This window comes from Eutrema salsugineum, unplaced genomic scaffold (assembly GCF_000478725.1).
Source record: "Eutrema salsugineum unplaced genomic scaffold, Eutsalg1_0 scaffold_9, whole genome shotgun sequence".
NCBI classification, from domain to species: Eukaryota; Viridiplantae; Streptophyta; class Magnoliopsida; order Brassicales; family Brassicaceae; genus Eutrema; species Eutrema salsugineum.
Window position 1 is genome coordinate 4,712,999 of NW_006256342.1, and position 19,713 is coordinate 4,732,711.

Here is a 19,713-nt window from a genome sequence, read left to right on the forward strand (position 1 = left end):
AACAAAAAGAAAAAAACCAAAGAAGGATTGGTGAGGACGTGAAGGTTAGTCAACAAAATGGATGCAGCGTGGGTGGCGTTTGTTCTCAACAAACAAAGTCGCCTTCATCTCGGAACCTGGTTCGAACCGCAAGGTGATATCATCGCACGCGTAGCTCAAAACTCCTGTCGTATCTTCCCTACAATCGGTAAGAGAAAACCGAGATCCAAAATGCACTTCCCTCTTCTCTTTCATATCTTTGTTAATCTCTTTACCAAACAATCCGCCAATATCTTCTTCAGAGACAGCCGCTGAAACCCTAAGTAGCTGCGGATAATCTCTTTTGAGATTGTTGTATCTGAGAGTAAAGATACAGTAGAAAATTCAATTAGTATTTCTTTTCTAACGAAATTATGAATTAAAAAACAAACGTGCTTACTCTTGTGGGGATGAGGTAGCAAGAGTAACATTCCAACTCCTTTTCGATTTCGCTTTGATAATGCTTAGCTATAGATGGTAAATAATGCCTTGTTGAAACATATGTATATATACACCCACAAGGTTTAATACAACTCCTAGTATGATTGTGAAAAAAAAAGAAGAAGAAGAGAGGTGTGTATTTCCAATTCCTCTTATGCTTTGGACTCTATCCACTATAAAGATATACACAAAGATTTTTTGTATATATTTTTATAATGGATAGAGTCCAATACATAAGGGAGTTGGAATTACAAACTTAAACCAAGAAAAAGATATATACAAACTCCCGTATTAAAATCCAACTAGGTCTGACTCTAACCCGGTTAAATAATTAAAAGAAAACATAATATTATAATTTTTTTATATTTTTGAGATAAGTGGAAAATTCAGATAGAAATATGTTTTTAAATAGATTAAAGATTAATGAATTCGAAGATTTGTTATCTACTCGTCTTCCTCTATGCTTCTCTCCCGCTAAAGAAACTAAGACCGAACTATAGAAGTTGTTACCACTACACTAGCTTGGCAGATTCATCATATCAGTGATTTATAAAGAGCATAATTAACTCACATATCACTCCGCAACCAACTCTTAAAACTATTTGTGCTTTGATCGAAGCAGGTTCACTGGCCTGAAACCCTTTCTCCGAATATGTATTCCATAAAAAAAAATTATTAGAGCTGAAAAACATTATAGTCTTTTCCTCTTTACCTCTGTTTTGTGTTTTCTCTGTTTGGAAGACTTCCAACGTTGCTTTCTTTTTCATAATTCAATTCTATTCAAACGAAAAAAAAAGGTGGAATTGTTACTCCATAGCGAAAAAACCTAACTGAAATCTCTTATTCTCTTTAATATCTTCCATAACGTTTTCTCGAATCAAACCGCCAAATCTTCTCCCGAGACAACTGCTGAAACCATAAGAAGCTTGAGGATTGTTGTATTTGAGATTTTAGTATCTGATTTATATTATACATCCTTATAAAGAAAAGAAGCTTGACAGTCTCCTTGAGGGCTGATTAAAATATTGAATACACAAAATAAAACAGGTTCGATATAGTTACACACACATACCTTAGAATCATTTATCCATAAATCCCACTGACGAGTCTATGTAATCTTGAGTACCGTGAAATCAGTTAAAGCTAATTCTATAGTTGATTGAATAAATTAGGAAACTAACAAGAAGAAAGGCCCCGACAAAAAATAATAGCAAAAAAACAGGTGCGGTTCTTTTGTTCCATTTTGTGCAATTGATTGGAGAGATTCTTCAAGAGAGATGGGAAGATCTTTCTCCTTCTTTCATAAAAAAAAAAGAAGTATAAAGTTTGTTACGGCTAAGTTTACATGCATGAGTTTGTGTTTGGGTAAGTGACAATAATGCTAAATGCATGTTATATACAACATTTTATGCTAAATGTCACAGTTAATTAGGGTTTAGGTAACCCAAAGGAAATAGGTATTTGGAAGTCAAAGTAATGACGGCTATCTAATCAATAACTTGAATTTGATGTTTATTTTGTTAGTTCTTTTTCCATCTATAGTCATTTGACTGATAGACTCAAAAGTTAAAACCAAGATAGTGAATTAAACAAATTGTCCATCGATTTCTCGAAATTGACAATACTTTTGGACATTGTGAGAGGTAGCCTGGAATTATTATCTGGCATTCGGTCTTCGATCCGGTATCCGATCCTATTTGATTTGTAAAAATTGAATATTTGTGTAGTATGAATCCGGATCCGAATAGTAAAATTAAGTATGCGGTTATTTTGGATACGGATCCGGATAATAGAAAATTTTGATCCATTATCCATTTGTTATTTATTTATTTATTTTTAATATCCATTCATTTTTTTTAGTTATGTTTGAATTTTTTTTTGGTTTAACTCCTTTACATATAATTAAAATTCATATTGTATGATAATTTTCTATTTTAGATTGTGAGAGAAGAACATGAAAATAGATAGCACATGGACATGAAAATATATTAAATTTTCTATTACTATTTTTTTTTGCTATGTAAACTTTTAAACTTTGTGCTATTTGAATGTTACTTGAATGTTTTTAAATTTTTGCTATTTGTAAATTTTGTTATGATAATATATTTAATTATCTATGTTATCTCATTATAATTTTAAAAAGTTAAAGATTTTTTTTTAAACCAACGATACCGGATATCTAGTCAGATATCCGTAAATATTCAGTTCAAACCAGATATTCCGGATATCCGGATCCGGATAGTAAAATTGATTATCCGGCGTATCCGGATACTTTGAAAAGTCCGGATATTTGGCTCCGTTCCAGACCTAATGAATGGAATGTCGTGTATTTTGGTTTGAAAAAATGCATTTTGTAAGAAGTTCAAAATCTAATGAGTTTTTTAACCCTTATCTTGTTTCTCTATAGTATATGTTCATCATTAATTTAATCAAAATCTATTGACCACAATTTAAGAATTGTACTTGTTGTCGAGAATAGATTATAGTGGTGTAGCTGTGTAGACAAAAATGATTCAAATAGTTCCAAAAAAAAAAAACAAATGATTCTAAGGGCAATATTTATCAAAAGAGTTTTACACCGGTGCTAATGCCTACAGAATTTGAAAATAATTTTCCAGATAAAGAAAAAAAATACCAGCTATGTTAAGATGTATAAACTATCTTTACGATATTTTACCTTATATACATAATAAAGTTATTATTTAACAAGGTTGTAGAAGAATCCATATCTACGTAATGGAGCTTGCGTCTTTCGCACAATTGTATAAGAAGAAATTTTGAGAAATAAGTTTTACCCTTTATGTTGTCCATAAGGTCTTATTTTATTCATAATATGCGGTTCAAACGATGAAGAAAATAACAGAAATGAGTTACCAGTTTTACGAAATTCAACAACAAACAAACTAGTGAGCACAACATGGCTTTATTGCATACATAACTCAGCATCTCAGCTTATTCAAACGCACTTTCACCAGTCTCAACGACGAGGGAGAAACTGAGCAAATTCCACACGCAAGTCATGGTGGTCTCGCAAGATGACATTAAAGATCTGCACAGTAGGTAATCATCAAACCCAATATGAGAACACTGAAGAACAAAATAAATCAGATTCGATATAGTTACATACACATACCTCATGATAGACCTCAGTTACGCCCTTCTCGCCCGTCATATGCTTATGCAGTATCTCCAGAAATGAGTTGTATGCACGCTCGTCATGTAACCTCTCCTACAGATAAACGTATTTAAGAGAAAAACGTCAAAAAAAAAGAAAAAGAGCAGATACTTTATATTAGGGCTAAAATACAAAATGGTGTAATTTGTATTAGGTCAATAAATTGATAGACTAAAAAAAAAAATCAAAATCAAGTCGATAATCAAATTGTCCACCCCTATATTTTCTACCATTGGTGAATGTGATTTACCTTGACCTTCTGGACGAAATTCATTGCATCCCGATACTTAGGCATCCGTTGTGAAGGTTGGCCATCCTCGAATGTTATCTTATAACTCTCTGGCAAGAATTTGTTGAAACCAACAAGCAGTTCTTGTTGGCCTTCGAATAGTTCAATGACTTTTGATTTGACATCTTTACGACCAATTCTGAAATGAAGATACAATCAAATTCACCAGCTCCCCATAGATCGTAAAAGTACTTATTATGTGGACAGATATCAAATAAAATTCAATCATTAACAAGGAGATAATACATACCTCTTAAGTTTGAAGTCCTTCATGATGTTAAGAAATGTCTCATATGTTTCACGGTTATCCTGAAATTTGTCTCTTACAGTTGAGACGAATTTACGTGCATCCCTTATAGATACCCTCGTCTTTGCCACCATGGTTTGAAATGGCTTTCAATTTTATTAATTATTCAGCAAAAAAAAAGAGAGAAAGTATATCAATTTAAAGTAATTGCAAGCCACAATGAACAAAAGAAAAACAAAATCCATATATTCAAATTGTCCAACTCGAAATAATCCAAAAATACGAGCAAGAACAAACAAATAACATATCTAGTAATCATAAAACAATTATATGAAATATTGCAATGAAATTTGCGGCTACCAACTAGAAAATTCGAACCATAGAAACATAAAAATGCTAGAAACAAAGTTTAAAGAAGAGCCATAAAATCAAAACTAGAGAAGTTAATTCATCGAATCTTGCCGACACCTAAGTCAATTAGAGGGAAAAAATTCTCCTTACCTCACACGAAACAGGTAGATTAAGACTTGAGCAATTCCTACACTTGAACAATTCCCAAAGACACACGAGAGAAGATTATAAAGAGATGTAACACTTATAAAGAGATTATCAAACGAATGTAAGATACATGCACCCACATAAAATAAAATAAAATCTTCATCAAAAGGTAACATTTTCAAATTTGTTAGCGTAGTATTTTAAGGTAATTATTTTTTATTGACGAGTGTACAACTCATACTTCACCAGCAATATTTTATTTTATTATCTTATTTAGAAAAAAAAGTTACCTATATCAGAATTTGTAATGAACTTTTGTATTTAAAAAAATATTTAAATTTTATCTAATAATGTCAAAATATCAGCTTTTATATCGATCTGTTTCATTTCTAAAGTACGTGATAAAATAAAAAATATTTAATATAATATATATATATATATATATATGTAATCTAGTAAAATAACTTTAAAATTGATTCAATTTTTTATATATATTTCGATATTTAGGTGGATATCAGAATTCCATCCTTAGTTCATCGTTCTAAACCGTATTTTTCTCTATTAAAAAAAGTACCCTGATATATAAACACTCAACTCTATGATTATAGTTTGAATTTATCGCGCACAAAAATCATGACCAATTGGTCAATTTTCATGGGGACTGTCTTCATGCTTTCTAATATCCCTCTATAATACAAAGTGAGAAATTTTTTTAGAAGAAATATTTAATAAAAACACTACATAGAAATAGAATAAAAACTTATGGAAAAAAACTTAAAAGGAAAAAGAAAAAAAGGAAAACTAAATAAAATTGGAAAATTGTTTTTGAATAAGAAAACTAAGGAAAATTATGATATTCTTATTCCCTACCTGGTTTTCATGATACGGATATTCAACACCTTATTCTAAACAGCATAATATTACTGGCATATTTTACTGCTTCCAAGTTTACCAAAATGAACTTTTTTTAACATAAAAAAGAAAAAATCAAGTATAGAGAAATTCTTCCAAATTTTGTTTTTATAACTGGAAAGGTTTAAAAAAATGGAAATTACAATTAGAGATAAAATTACTTATGGGATCCTAAAATTGATCTGACACTTGAGGAAAATCTAACCAACAATAAGTATTTTCAAACTTTCAAGAATGATGAAGAAAAAAAAAACAATGAATTGGTGATGCCGTAGACTATAATTAGTCAAAATCTATGCTAGCTTGGAAAGCTCCCAAACATCGCTTTCATCTCGGAAACCCTATATATATGCTATCTACTGAAACACGTTCTTATGTTCTTATTGTTTTGGGACCTCTATCAGTATTCAGTAGTATCAAGAAGTATCTATTGATCCTGACCACTTTTTGATATCAAAAAGCATCATTTTTACATTTTCTGTTTTGGATCAGTACCACTTTGTAGTGCCAAAACCAGCTATCACAATTTTCACAATTTTTCATTCGGACCATTCGGACTACGATTCTTGGTATCAAAAATCTCTACAAAACATATAATATTTATATAATTTCATTCACTTTGAGTGTGCTGATATATATAGACCAACAACCTTCTTTTTTCGGTTTGTTGATCTAGACCACAATCGTGATATTAACATTCACATTCTTCTCGTTGAGTTGGGGTCATTGGGATTGGAACCAGCCCTAAGGTCTCGGCAGATGAAAAAATGAACCTTGAGGGCAAGGTTCAATCCAGTGGTGGAGTATTTATAAACATATAAAAAGTTAGAAATCATCAGACCGACTCACCAAACCAAAACGTATGTAAGTCTTTTTTCTATTTCCTTTTAATCATTCTATTGTTGTTCAATAATGAAAACAAAGAGGTCTCCCTTTTGTTTAGGGACCATTCTCTTCAACTTCCCACTTTTCCTTACTTGTAAGAATAACAAAAACCAAAAAGAAAGCTAGTCCAAACTACTTAAGGAGGTAGGGAATGAACTCAACAAACAAATCGTCATGTTCCCGGAAAAGGATAACCACCTACAATATAGACATGTGTATCAAACTAAGACAAAAAGGGCAACAAAAAACAATGAAAAACATTATACCGCAAGTATTTAGGAACGTTACCTCCTGGTAGACCTCACAAATGCTCTTTTTTTCTTTTCTATACATTTTCAGAATGTCCAAAAATGATCTGTATGGTCGATCATCGTCCAGAAACCTAGTCTGGAGGAGACATAAAATGATACTTTATATATATATGCAAGTAGCAAAGAGAAAAAGGAGAATATTATTAATCATAGCTTGGTTAATTACAATCTCTCTACCTTGACCTTGTTTATAAAGCTAATAGCTTCCTTAAACCCAGGATGCTTCTTTGGTAGGGTTATTTGGAAACCAGTTGGCAAGAATCTATTGAAACCCAAAAGCAGCTCTTGTTGCCCTTTAAAGAGTTCTTTCATTCTTGATGTGACACTGTAAAGATCAATTCTAACATAGAAATATGTACTATCAGATACTTCAGGTCCAAAGAAATCATAAAGAGTTAATTAGTGTGTAGACGGTAATTTAAACTAACCAAGGTGCTAAATCAAGCATTAACAAGGAGCAAAAAGCTATATATACCTCTTAGCTCTGAAGTCCGCTAAACTTTGAAGAAACTCATCATATATTTCACTATCATCTTTGAATTTATCTTTCACAGTCATGACGTATTCAATTGCATCACTTAATTCTGGAGCTCGTTCAACCATGTTTTTGAAAGTTTCCCAGCGCCTTCATTATTACCCAAAGAAAGAGTAATCAAAAAGGGAAAGCTGCATGTGTAGATCACTGTGTGTTGTACGTCTTGAGAAATCACAATTCTTACAACAGTAGAAAAGTGGAATATATATCTATATATATCAACTGCGCAAGTCGTAATAGACAACCTAAAAAACTAGATATTTCAAGAATGAAACTCGAAAGCATCCCAAGTAAAGCAAAAACAAAGCAGATCTATCAAGTATCAACTAAAGAAGAAGAATCAACAAGAAAATTTGACCGTAACTCGTCATACAAACACTGAAAACGAAATATTACAAGAAAATACACAAGGAGAGAATATCGTACAGTTGTCGCAGAAGTGTATGGGACAAGTTTCGTCCTTGCTGAACAGTGAACACGAAATTCCCTAAACATACAATAATTTCCACAAAGCTAGACAATACATAAAGGACTTATGTGATAAAGATTTGGAAGAAAAAAAACTAAAAGGGAAACTTCAATTTTTAAACAATAGGCTATATCTTTTTAAAATATTATAATTAAGAAAGTTAACTATTTTAAGGTTTTATAGGCTTCAAAGTTTACATTTATGATCAGTAATGAAAAGAATGGTATCCCTTATGTTTAGGGACCAATCTCTTCAATGAAACACTTTAAGGGAGGAAGCGAGTGAACTCAACGAGCAAATCCTGATGGTCCCGGAAAAGGATATGCACTTACAAAATATACATATCAAACTAAGACAAGAAGGGCAACAAAGACAGTGAAATACATTATAGTTCAAATGGTTACGAACGTTACCTCCTGTTAGACCTCAGTAATGCTCCTTTAACCTTCTTTATACATGTTCACAATGTTTAAAAATGATTTGTATGGTCGATCATCGTCCAGAAACCTAGTCTGCAAGAGACAAAAAAATGATACTTTATAGGCAAGTATAGCCAAGAGAAAACGGACAACATTAATTATCATAGCTTGGATTATTTACACCAGATCAAAATCTCTACCTTGACCTTCCTGAGAAAATTAAGAGCTTCCTTCAACTCAACAGGCTTCTTTGGTAGGGTTATTTGGTAACCAAGAATTGGCGAGAATGTATTGAAACGTAAAACCATGCATCTCTTGTTCCCCTTTAAAGAGTTCTTTCAATCTTAATATGGCATTGTAAGTATCAATTCTATAAAATATATACCATCAGATTCCACAGATATCATAAAGAGTAATTATGTAGACGGAAATTTAATTATTTTAGGTGAAAAATCAAGCATTAACAAAGAGCAAAAAGCTATACCTCTCAGCTTTGAAGTCCTTAAGGATTTGAAGAAACTCATGAAATATTTTACATTCATCTTGGAATTTATCCTTCACAGTCTCCACCGATTTAACTGCATCACTTTCGGCTAGATTTCGTGTAGCCATGTTCTGAAATTGCCCTGAGCCTTCATTATTACCCAGAGAAAGAGAAACAAAAAGGTAAAACAGTTTTAGGTGCGTGCAACAATAGATCAATCGCACAAGTCATAGTAGACAATCTAAATATATATATTTAAGGAATCAAACTGGAAATCATCCCAACTAGAGGAAAAATAAAACAGATCTAGCACCTAAAGAACAATCATACGTTGGATAATCGAAGAAGGAATCTGAAGAATCAAACAGAAAATCCAACCTTTACTTAATCCTCTGATTTAAGTCACATATACTTCGATATAAGAACAAACACTCGAACGAAATTTCAAAAGAAACAAGATAGAAGGAGAGAAGATCATCGTACAGTTGTTGCATAGGTGTAAGGGATATAGATTTGGAAAAAAATAATATCTAAAAAGAAAAAGTAATTTAAAAATAGGCCACATATTTTAAATTTTAATAATTAAGAAAATAAAGGTTTTTTGACAAAAAAAAACTATATAAGGTTAAGGATTTACAATTTTTTTTTGTTTTTCTTAACTCTAAATAAATTATTATTATGAAAACTATTATAAAGACAATTAACTAAATTTTTACCATGTGCATAGGCACATGAATTTTGTCTTTTTACTAATCATATTTTGTAATATAGTTTTTATTTTTTATGGAAATAATAATAAGTTATAAAAATTATTTAATTTTATTTATATATATATATATATTATTTTAAAAAAAAAATTTCTAGTACTAATATGATCACAATTATAAAAACATTATTTCTATAAAAAAAACAAAATAAATCAATGAAGACAAAATAAATTAACGAAAACAAAATAAATTAACAAATACCAAAAATAAGTCAATCAAAATAAATCAACCAAGACAAATAAATTAACGAAGACCAAAAATAACTCAACAAAAATAATAAGTTAATGAAGACAAAATAAATCAACGAATACCAAAAATAACTCAACAAAGATAAAATAAGTCAACGAAGATAAAATAAATGAACGAAGACAAAATAATTAATAAAGATCAAAAATAACTCAACAAATATAATAGGTTAACAAAGACAAAATAAATCAACGAAGACCAAAAATAACTCAACAAAGATAAAATAAGTCAACAAAAACAAAATAAGTCAACAAAGACAAAATAAATCAACGAAGACAAAATAAATCAACGAAGATAAAATACGTCAACAAAACAAAATAAATTAATGGAAACAAAATAAATCTACGAAGACCAAAAATAATTCAACGAAGACAAAATAAGTCAACGAAGACAAAATAAATCAACAAAGACAAAATAAGTCAACGAAGACAAAATAAGTCAACGAAGACAAAATAAGTCAACGAAAACAAATAAACCAACGAAGACCAAAAATTACTCAACAAAAACAAAATAAGTCAATGTAGAAAAAATAAATCAACAAAGACAAAAAAAATTAACGAAAACAAAAAATAACTCAACGAAGACAAAAAAGTCAACGGAGACAAAATAAGTCAACAAAGATAAAATAAATCAACGAAGAAAAAATAAGTCAACATAGACAAAATAAATTAACGAAGACAAAATAAGTCAATGAAGACAAAATAAGTTAACGTAGACAAAATAGTCCACATATTGAATTTAGACAAAATAAATCAACATAGATAAAAACATATTTCTAACCCGCCTATTCTATTAATCAAAAAAGAACAGTGTTTATAAAAATATAATTCTAACATGCAGCTTGTTCTAATAATCCAAAAAAAAAATTGTGGCTATAAAAATATAATTCTAACATGTCCGTTCATATCTACATATCTATGAGTGTTAAAATGAGTTAACATGTACTTTTAATGGCCTCAAATCTACTTAGCATGTTTTGACAAACTACTCTGCATAAGATCACAGTTACAAAAACATAACAGTAAGTTGTCCTTATAAAATTACTGTATAATACAAATATTTATCAATTTTGAGTATGTGAAATTTTAAACTGACTAATTATGAAAAAAAGAAAATAACAGATTATTTAAATTAAGTTTAACATATATTTAAAAAAAAAATCTAAAGTAATTTAAATTAATATTTAACTTTTCGAAATTAAATATAATTATAATTTTTGGAGAAGTTTGAATTTCAAATTAAATATAACTTATATCTAAAGAAATTTTTAGCTATCTAAATTAATATATAATTATTGAAATTAATTTTAAATATTAAAAATTTATATTAGAAAAAAATTGTAACAAACTGGTATAATATTAAACAGTATCTAAACAAAAAAAAATAGTTAGGATTGTTTGAAAACAAGCACTAAAAGTGCTTTTGTTTTAATAGAATAGATTCTACAATGGACAATGAACAATGCTATCCACTCCACAACATCCATGATCATGATGAACAGCTCCATTGGCATCAAGTTAAAGATTTCTTATTAAGTTTGCATTCATTAATTTATAGAAATTGAGAGATTTGAAAGTTTTAGATTTTTAGGATTTAGTATATCGCTGATATGGGCCGGCCCATACCATTATTAAGCCTAAAACAAAACAAAAAAAATTAAGCCTAATCAAGAAAATGACTGGGACCATTATCCTTTAATTCTGAAAAATCTAAACAACAACTATACTACAACTACATTTTTAGAATTTGCTATCCTTAAAATTTTATTAAAGTTTTGGCGCCTAAGGCCTAATTTTACCAGTTTTAGTCAAGAACCGGCTTTGATAATAAATAAAAATGTGTAATTGAGAGATCCACTCCAGATTTTCTTAAATGATTATATTTGTAGGTGAGTTTTTCAACTATTTGAAAGATCCACCTAAATTTTTATTATTATTCTAAATATACAAGTGAGATACTTCTAATAAAGGTGCTCTAAATTACGTAAATCATCTGAATTTGAGAAAGCGACTGTGAACGCTTGAAGATAATTACTTAAGGTATTACGTACGAAACACATTTGTAAGCTCTAACCTATTATCAAGACTAAGGCGCCCTTGATGCCTCATGCCTTGATCTTCCATTTCTTATTTTAATTTCGCATGTTGCAAATAAATAATGTAGTGGTGACTTGTTGCCTTGACAGCCTTGTTATATAGGAACAATAACTCCCGTTTCATTTTCAGTTTGTACTTTGCTTCCAAAGTTGTACGTGGGAGTGAAAGGACCATTATAAAATGAAAAGAAAACATAGAAAAGGCAAGAACTTTGTTTGCATAAAGAAATCCTTGAGGCCATTTTTCTTATGGAGTATATATTGAACCGCATCGACATCAAAATCTCTACCTTGGCCTTGTTGATAAAACAAATAGCTTCCTCCAACTCAACAAGCTTATTTGGTGGAGTTTGGTCACCCTTGAGGGTTATCTCGTAACCATTTGGCAAAAATGATTTAAAACCCAAAAGCAGCTCTTGTTGCCCCTTCAAGAGTTATTAATTTCACTCTTAATATGAGACCGTTAATATCAAATCTACCATGAAAATACCATCAGATTCTTCAATTCCACATTGACCATAAAGAGTTATTGTGTAGATAGGATTGAACTAATTAAGACACAATAGCATGAAAAAAAAAGACACAATGGCATGAGAAATGTTTCAAAGTTTTATTATTGTAATTTTTTTTTGCGAAAAAGTTTTCTTATAGTAATTCCCCAATAATAATGCGTAATGAGTGAACCAGATGGAAAGCAGATACGGTAGTACAACATGGTTTCATCGCATACATAACGTATCCTTGTCTAGAATATCATCTTCATCTATAATGAGGGAGAAAGTTAGCGAAATCCACAAGCAAATCGTGATGGTCTCGGAAGAGGATAGCCACCTGCAAAATAAGCATATCATCAAATCTAACACAAGAAAAATGAAAAAAAAAAAAAAAAAAAACACTATACAGAAAGTGCCAATGCACATGTATATACCTCATGGTGGACCTGGGCAATGGGCTTGTTTTGCGTTTTATACATGTTCAAAACATCTAAAAATGAGGTGTATGTATCTCTATTGCCTTCAAACCTTGCCTACATATAAATGAAAAATATGAGAAAAGTAGCAAAACCCAAAATAAAAAAGAATATAATAGGAAAAATATCGTAAGCGAAATCTAACTGGACTATATCGAAATGTGGTTTAAAAACATTGCTTGAAATAGAAACAAAACGATTTTTCTCTAATTTAAAAAGACTCAACTTGGTTTTAGTCTAGATTTTTTAGATCTTATCTTTTTTTCTTCAAAAAGTTATATTACAGAAATATATAATATTAATTATTAATAAAAATAACTATATCCAAATGTTTCACCAGTCCAATTCGGATTTAGAAACATTGCTTGAAATCCAAACAAAAAGATTTTTTCTAATTATAAAAGATTCAACATATAATTAGTCTAGATTTTTTATATCACCCTACTAAATGACGAAATCATATTACAGAAATATACAATATCAATTATTATAGAAATATTTTATTTTTTAAAACCAAACTGCTTTTACATCAAACAAATCCGATTAAGAAATGGTTATATTTGGTTGAGTTTTCACAACACTGATATATCAAAAAAAAAAAAATATATATATATATATATATTAATTTTGACCAAAGTGAGGGATCAAAAATTACAAATTTCAAAATGAAAATCACACTACCTTGACTTTATTGATAAAACTAACTGCCTTGTCAAAACCATTAGCTTGGACCACTTGGTCATCCTCCAAGGTTATATCGAAACCCTTTGGCAAAAATGTATTGAAACCCAAAAGCAGCTCTGGTTGCCCCTTGAAGAGTTCCTTCACTTTTGATATGACACCAAGAGTATCAAGTCTACCATGAAAACACACCATCACATTCTTTAATCACTTCCATAGAAATATCATTGTTTAATTAACAGAGAAAAACAAAAATGACCTTTGAGATTTGAAGTCCCTCATGACGTTAAGAAAGGAATCATATACTTCACGATTATCTTGGAATTTCTCCTTCACAGTTTTGAGATAGTTAAGTGCATCATCTGTAGTTAGCTTCGTTTCAGCCATGGTTTGGAACTTCATTATCCAGAGAACGAGAAAAATATATCAGAATGTAGGACGACTCACAACATTATTGACGTTGAAGAATATCAATATCGCAAGTCTCAGTAAACGGATTTTAACATCTATATAATCAAATAACCAAACTAGCTGGAAAATCATCCTATGAATGCGAACAAACACATTCTTATTCTTTTTAAACTTAAAATATACATATATATATATATATATATATATATGTTTCCTATTCCAACCAAAAAAACGGTTGAACCGGGAAAGAGCTCCTTATCGCGAACCATCGCCGCACTTCTGCTAGCTCGACTCTAAACTTCGATCCGGTCAAGGAGGAAACGACATAACCACCGTGAGCCGGTACAGTAGCACCACCAACCGCCACGTACGACCCCTTTAACTCATTGTACAACCGTCATGCAACCCTCTAAGCCAGCAATCTATGATCTAGCCATTGATGCCCAAAACCACCGTTCCAAGCACATACAAACTCAAACAAACAACCGATCTAGCAGCTGGAGAATAATGCATGGATCTCGCAACCATCAAACAGAAAATTTGAAAATTTGAATCTAACTCTATTCAGGCTATTTTACCCCCAAAAACAAAAAAACTCTATTCAGGCTAAAAGTGAAAGAGGAACATCGATCAAAATTGGCTCCTTACCTCAGACACTAAACACGCAGATACAAGAGTAAAACACTCTGGGGTACAACGAAAGTACAAGAAGGATTTTTGGTTTTTACAAGATTACGTAACGCTTATATATAAAGAGACGTACATAATCTTCTTGCATTAAAAACACAATCTTTTTCTTTTTGTTTCTATTTTTTTTTGGTTAAATAAAATCTTTTTGTTAGCATTTTTATACGATTTTCTCTCCTTTTCTGGGTTTTTTTCCATCTTTTGTATGATTTGTCACTATACTATTCGTTAAAATATTTCAAAACACGTAACGCATATATTTTCTTCACAAATTTTACAAAATATTCGAAAAGTCGCCTCGAAAAGTCGATAACGAGGTGAAAATATTTGCGTTACGCGTTTTGACATATTTTCGATTCATATTCCCATATATATATATTATTAATGTAAATCATACATTCAATCGTAATTTAATTATTGACGGCCGTGATATGTTAAATGATATGTAATCGTAATTTAATAAGGACGTATTTAATTTTAATGTTAAATGATATGTAATCGTACCAAACGACGGCGTTTCACGTTTCCCTTAAGCCCTAAGAGATTGTTTCCTCAGTTTCCTCCTCTTCTTCATCTTCTTCTTCTCTTAGAATTTTTTTCCGGAGAATCACCTGCAGGTTTGTCCGCAAAACTCAATTTTTTTTTTCATTACATTCTCCTAAAATCGATCTCCTTAATTCTGGGTTTTTTGTGTTTGCTGTTCAAGTTTTGAATTGAAAATGATTAGAACTTCTTCTGCTTACATCTGCGGACTCTCTTCAGCGAAATCATAAAATTAGATAAAAGATTGGAACTTTATCTATCTGCTTCGTAATGTAAACACTTATTCCTGGGAAAATATCTTCCTTTTTGTGGTTTTGTTGTCAGTTTTTCGTGTGTTTTTAGTTTCATTTTTACATGTCTTGAAGTTGGAGACAGTCTCTTCGTGTGTCTTGTAGGTGATTTGCAGAACGAGGCAAAATGAGATTGGTCAAGTGTTGGTTTTGCTCTTCTACAGTATATCCTGGACATGGTATTCAGTTTGTCCGCAACGATGCAAAGGTAATTAATCTACTTGAATTCACGAGAGATATAGGTTGCTTTGAGAGACACATTAGTTAGTATGTTTTATAGGTCTTGATAAGCTCTTGTGGTTTAAGCTTTTTTCGACCTTTTCAAATCTTCCTCTGGATTCAAATACGTTGTGTTCATCAGTTTTGGATTCTGTATATGTGAATGTCTCTTTGCTCGTATCTTGTATGGGGTTATCTAGCTTAAATGACCAACTTTTGATATCTGTCTATTGAGTGTTTCGAAACTATTGGCATCTTTGGCTAGGAGTTTAGTATTTAAGGTCGTCTACAAATGTTCTGTATTTGCATAAATGTTAATCAAGCATCTCAATGTTTTTCCATGTTATCGGTTACTCAACTGGCACTCACTTACCTTTTTAGCTTTGTTTCTTATTGTGATTTAGTTACAACAAGCAAGCTATCTTCACTTTTGCAGATTTTCCGGTTCTGTAGGTCGAAATGCCACAAGAACTTCAAGATGAAGAGAAACCCACGGAAAGTGAAATGGACTAAAGCATACAGAGCGGCACACGGGAAGGACATGACTCAGGTACATGTTGATTTGCACATAAGTAGTTCTTGTTTTTGTTTATCTAGATAATTTCTCACCATCTCCCGTTTGTCTTTCTCTGTCTCCTTTCCCTCAAAAGGATAAAACATTTGAGTTTGAGAAGAAGAGAAACAGACCTGAGAGATATGACAGGAACGTAACAGAGAATACACTGACGGCCATTAAGAAGATTGATAAGATAAGAAGCGCAAGAGCATCCAAATATATCGAAAAGAGGTATGTTTAATATATCTCTTCCCTCTTTCTTCTAATCTCATACTATTCCTTGAAAACACAACTTGTAAATTAGACTTGTGTTTTTGATTATGTATGTTCTTTTTTGTCTATTCCTTGAAAACACTACTTTATGAATTAGAAATTAGACTTGTGTTTTTGATTATGTATGTTCTTGTTTATGTGGGACTTAGGTTGAAGCCAAACAAACAGAAGATATACAAGGAGGATATCAAGGTGCTAGATAATGACATAGTAATGATCAAGGCTCCCCAACAGGTATCAGAGAAGATCAAAGTTGATGTTTCCAAAAAGAAGTCTGTTCAAAACGAAGCCATGGAAGAGTGATTCTGTAAAAACATTATGATCATTTGAAAAGCTACTCACTTGCTCGCTGGAGCTTGTGTCATCTTAAAAAGGTCTTCTTTATGTTCTCTACCCATTTGTATTTTTTTTTTTGGAGTTCTTTGAAAAACAGAGTTGACAAAAGTGACTTTAAGTTGCTTTCATATTGCAATGTATTATTCTGATAGAAGGCAAACAGAGTTGACTAAAAGTAATATTATGTCTGTCTTCTTTGGTTTTTTCATTTAAAATAGAACAAACTATAAAAGGTTATCGGAACATTCTACCAAAACGCAAAAGAAGAAGTTACCCAAGAAACTATTTATGATGAAAACAGGTCTGAATTTTTCGGGAATTGGGACGGGAATTAACGGGTAGGGTATGGGAATGGGAATTTCAGGAATCTGAATATATTACCCAAAGTATTCCCACAGGAAGGAAAATTTACAGATATGGGACGGGAACGGAAAATTCGAGAATCAAAATATACTTTCCATACAATCCCAAAATAAAATATATTCGGGAAAAGAACGGGAAATAAACGGGAAAAATTTCGGATAATTCAGATAATTAGATTAAAATCAATTTTTGTTTTTAAAAAAATTTATTATTTGTTAATAAATTGGAAAAATCATTATTTATTATAAAAAAAAAATTTCAAATAACCGAAAACTCTAAAATTTTACTTTATATAATTACTAACGGGAAGTTTGGGTAATCTCATTCCCGTCCCTACCCTTTCCTTTACCCATTCAAATATTATTTTCAATCCCGAATGGGAAATTATAATTTCTCTTTCACGAAAAATTCGGGAATTTCGGGACGGGTACGGGACGGGACGGGTTACCCTTCCCGAAAAATTCAGGCCTCATTACTTAGTGAAGATAAAGGTTACCAAACAAAGTTGCATTCCTCTGAGAGCCAGGCTCGAACCGTAACGTGGCTTCATCACACGCATAGTTCAGCTTTTTTCTCCTCTTCTCATATCTGCAATCCGTAAGAAATCAATCGTGATCCGAACCGTATTTCACCTCTTTCCTTAATATCCTCCACAATATTTTTCACAATCACATCGTCCATATATCCTTTGGAAGCAATCAATGAAACGTTAAGCAGCTTAGTCAACCACTGTATGAGACATCCGTTTTAGTTTTGTTTATTTGTTTACGTTAAAAAGGAACATAGAAAATATCTACAGAAAAATTAAAAACCAAAAACCAAAAACCAAAAGTAAGGGTTTGGTTTATGTATTTCAATGGATTTGGACATCTAAACCCAAATCTTGTGTTATTGGTTATATAATTCTAAAATTCATTTTTAAATCTAGTGTTATGGGTTCTGTGATTTTAAATTCAGTTTTAAATCACGTGTTATTCAATCATACGGATTTATTTATGGATTTAATTTTTTAGAAAAGATTTTATTGGATTTGGATGGATTTTCTTGTTAAAAATATAAAGATTCAAATCTCAAACAAAACGAATAACTCCCTCTTAATTCCGAAAACCACTCAAACATAGGCATAAATAGAACAACCCAAAATTATCAGAAGAGTCAAATATTAAAACGCAAAAGAAGGTCACCAACGTACGTAGGCAAACTAAACAAGAAACTAATGATGATGAAAAACTGCTTAGGGAAGATAGAGACAATTAGGATGGTTTCCAAACAAAGTTGCATTGCTCTTAGAGCCAGACTCGAACCGTAACATGGCTTCATCGCACGCATAGTTCATCTTCCCGCTCGTCCCATACTTGCAATCCGGAAGAAGCAATCGCGATCCGAACCGCGTTTCACCTCTTTCCTTAATATCCTCCATAATATTTTCCACAATCGCACCGTCCATATCTCTCTCGGAAGCAACCAAGGAAACTCTAAGCAGCTTAGACCACCACGGTCTAAGAGTGTAATTAACTGATCACCTCACAAAAAGAGTTAAATATTAATTAACTTTTCGAAACAAAATTATGTGTTTCTTCATAGTCCCAAAAGAAGTGTTAACGAAGAAGTTAAATCTATTTACAAAATGAAAACGATTAAACAAAGAAAGAAAGACGAGTATAGAATTGTAACCTCTGTATTGATGAATCAGCGATGGTTACACCTTCGTAAACTATGAAAACCTTAAAATCTCCTTCGAGACACATATAGTAACCAGGAAGATCTCCGGGAATCCTTATCAATAAATCCCATTTTACACTAAGACGAGTCTTGGTTATATTAAGTACCGTGAAGTCCATAGAAGGTATTGTAATATCCGGGACATGATTTCTTCTTTTTTCTTCTATTTCTTGTAAATGTGCTAAAATGTAAAACAAAGTAATGAAGACAACGGCGATGATGACTATGACTAGCATCGCTTGGGAATTTCGTTTGAGGTTACCCCATAGAGAGGTGGCGTTGGATTCCATGTTGTAACGCGGAGAGAGAGACACTGAGAGATATAGAGATAGAGAGAGCCGTGTGTGTATAAAGATGTAAATAACTTCTTTGATACGGTTAATATGCATAATCCTTTCTTTAACAAGGTTTTGATTTGTACCCAAAAAAACAAGATTTTAATAAGTAGATTTTGTTAAAATATGCAAAAAAACAAAAATTTGTTTTGTCAACCCTTAAATATATTCAGTGTAAAAATTACCATTTTCTGCAAACACGAAGTTACAGTACAAACTAAAAGAGCTTATCAAGTTTAGAAACGGTTTGATTTGACAGCGAAATAAAACATTAAACCATAATAATTTAAAGCGGTTTGTTTTAACTTATTTTTAACACATCATCACATAAGAACCAATAAAAAATGAGATGTACTGTAATAATTAAATGGGATGAAAATGTCTTTTTGCAGCCGAAACTCATTATAGCGATGACATGTAAGCGAAATATTGTAAAATTCACTGTGAATACGACACATCAGCAAATCACTACACAAATAAGTATATATATTAGTTTGTTTAATAGATTTGTACTTATCGCCGCATCTCAAATTAAA

At 31.3% G+C, this 19,713-nt stretch overlaps 4 protein-coding genes across 12 annotated transcripts; 1 reads left to right on the plus strand and 3 right to left on the minus strand.

The window, feature by feature from the left end:
- Positions 1 to 45: 45 nt before the first annotated feature.
- LOC18008135 lies at positions 46 to 19,132 on the minus strand. The gene is made up of 2 exons (XM_006390868.2): positions 18,795 to 19,132; positions 46 to 337 (listed from the first exon to the last, which is right to left on the minus strand). The coding sequence occupies exons 1-2, from the start codon at positions 19,130 to 19,132 to the stop codon at positions 46 to 48; spliced, it is 630 nt and encodes a 209-aa protein (XP_006390930.2).
- LOC18008141 (paired amphipathic helix protein Sin3-like 4) lies at positions 6,444 to 9,179 on the minus strand. Of its 5 annotated transcripts, none has more exons than XM_024153107.1 (8): positions 9,062 to 9,179; positions 8,684 to 8,831; positions 8,400 to 8,522; positions 8,194 to 8,292; positions 7,252 to 7,401; positions 6,954 to 7,116; positions 6,754 to 6,852; positions 6,444 to 6,663 (listed from the first exon to the last, which is right to left on the minus strand). In XM_024153107.1, exons 5-8 carry the CDS (start codon positions 7,377 to 7,379, stop codon positions 6,598 to 6,600), a joined length of 456 nt encoding a protein of 151 aa, XP_024008875.1. In that variant the 5' UTR covers positions 7,380 to 7,401; positions 8,194 to 8,292; positions 8,400 to 8,522; positions 8,684 to 8,831; positions 9,062 to 9,179; the 3' UTR covers positions 6,444 to 6,597. The 5 variants fall into 5 exon arrangements, with proteins under 5 accessions (XP_024008875.1, XP_024008871.1, XP_024008865.1 ...); XM_024153103.1 differs by adding an exon at positions 7,738 to 7,775 and having other exon boundaries at positions 8,400 to 8,831; XM_024153097.1 differs by having other exon boundaries at positions 7,252 to 8,292; positions 8,400 to 8,569.
- Positions 12,551 to 14,542, minus strand: LOC112084122 (paired amphipathic helix protein Sin3-like 4). Its single transcript, XM_024153091.1, has 5 exons — positions 14,502 to 14,542; positions 13,702 to 13,838; positions 13,443 to 13,617; positions 12,720 to 12,818; positions 12,551 to 12,622 (listed from the first exon to the last, which is right to left on the minus strand). The coding sequence occupies exons 2-5, from the start codon at positions 13,827 to 13,829 to the stop codon at positions 12,551 to 12,553; spliced, it is 474 nt and encodes a 157-aa protein (XP_024008859.1). The 5' UTR covers positions 13,830 to 13,838; positions 14,502 to 14,542.
- Positions 15,043 to 16,948, plus strand: LOC18008378 (probable ribosome biogenesis protein RLP24). 5 transcript variants are annotated; one of them, XM_024153072.1, is made up of 5 exons: positions 15,043 to 15,157; positions 15,479 to 15,581; positions 16,029 to 16,142; positions 16,243 to 16,379; positions 16,571 to 16,948. In XM_024153072.1, exons 2-5 carry the CDS (start codon positions 15,501 to 15,503, stop codon positions 16,722 to 16,724), a joined length of 486 nt encoding a protein of 161 aa, XP_024008840.1. In that variant the 5' UTR covers positions 15,043 to 15,157; positions 15,479 to 15,500; the 3' UTR covers positions 16,725 to 16,948. The 5 variants fall into 5 exon arrangements, with proteins under 5 accessions (XP_024008840.1, XP_024008843.1, XP_024008855.1 ...); XM_024153075.1 differs by having other exon boundaries at positions 15,106 to 15,157; positions 15,459 to 15,581; XM_024153087.1 differs by having other exon boundaries at positions 15,142 to 15,157; positions 16,046 to 16,142.
- Positions 19,133 to 19,713: the final 581 nt, after the last annotated feature.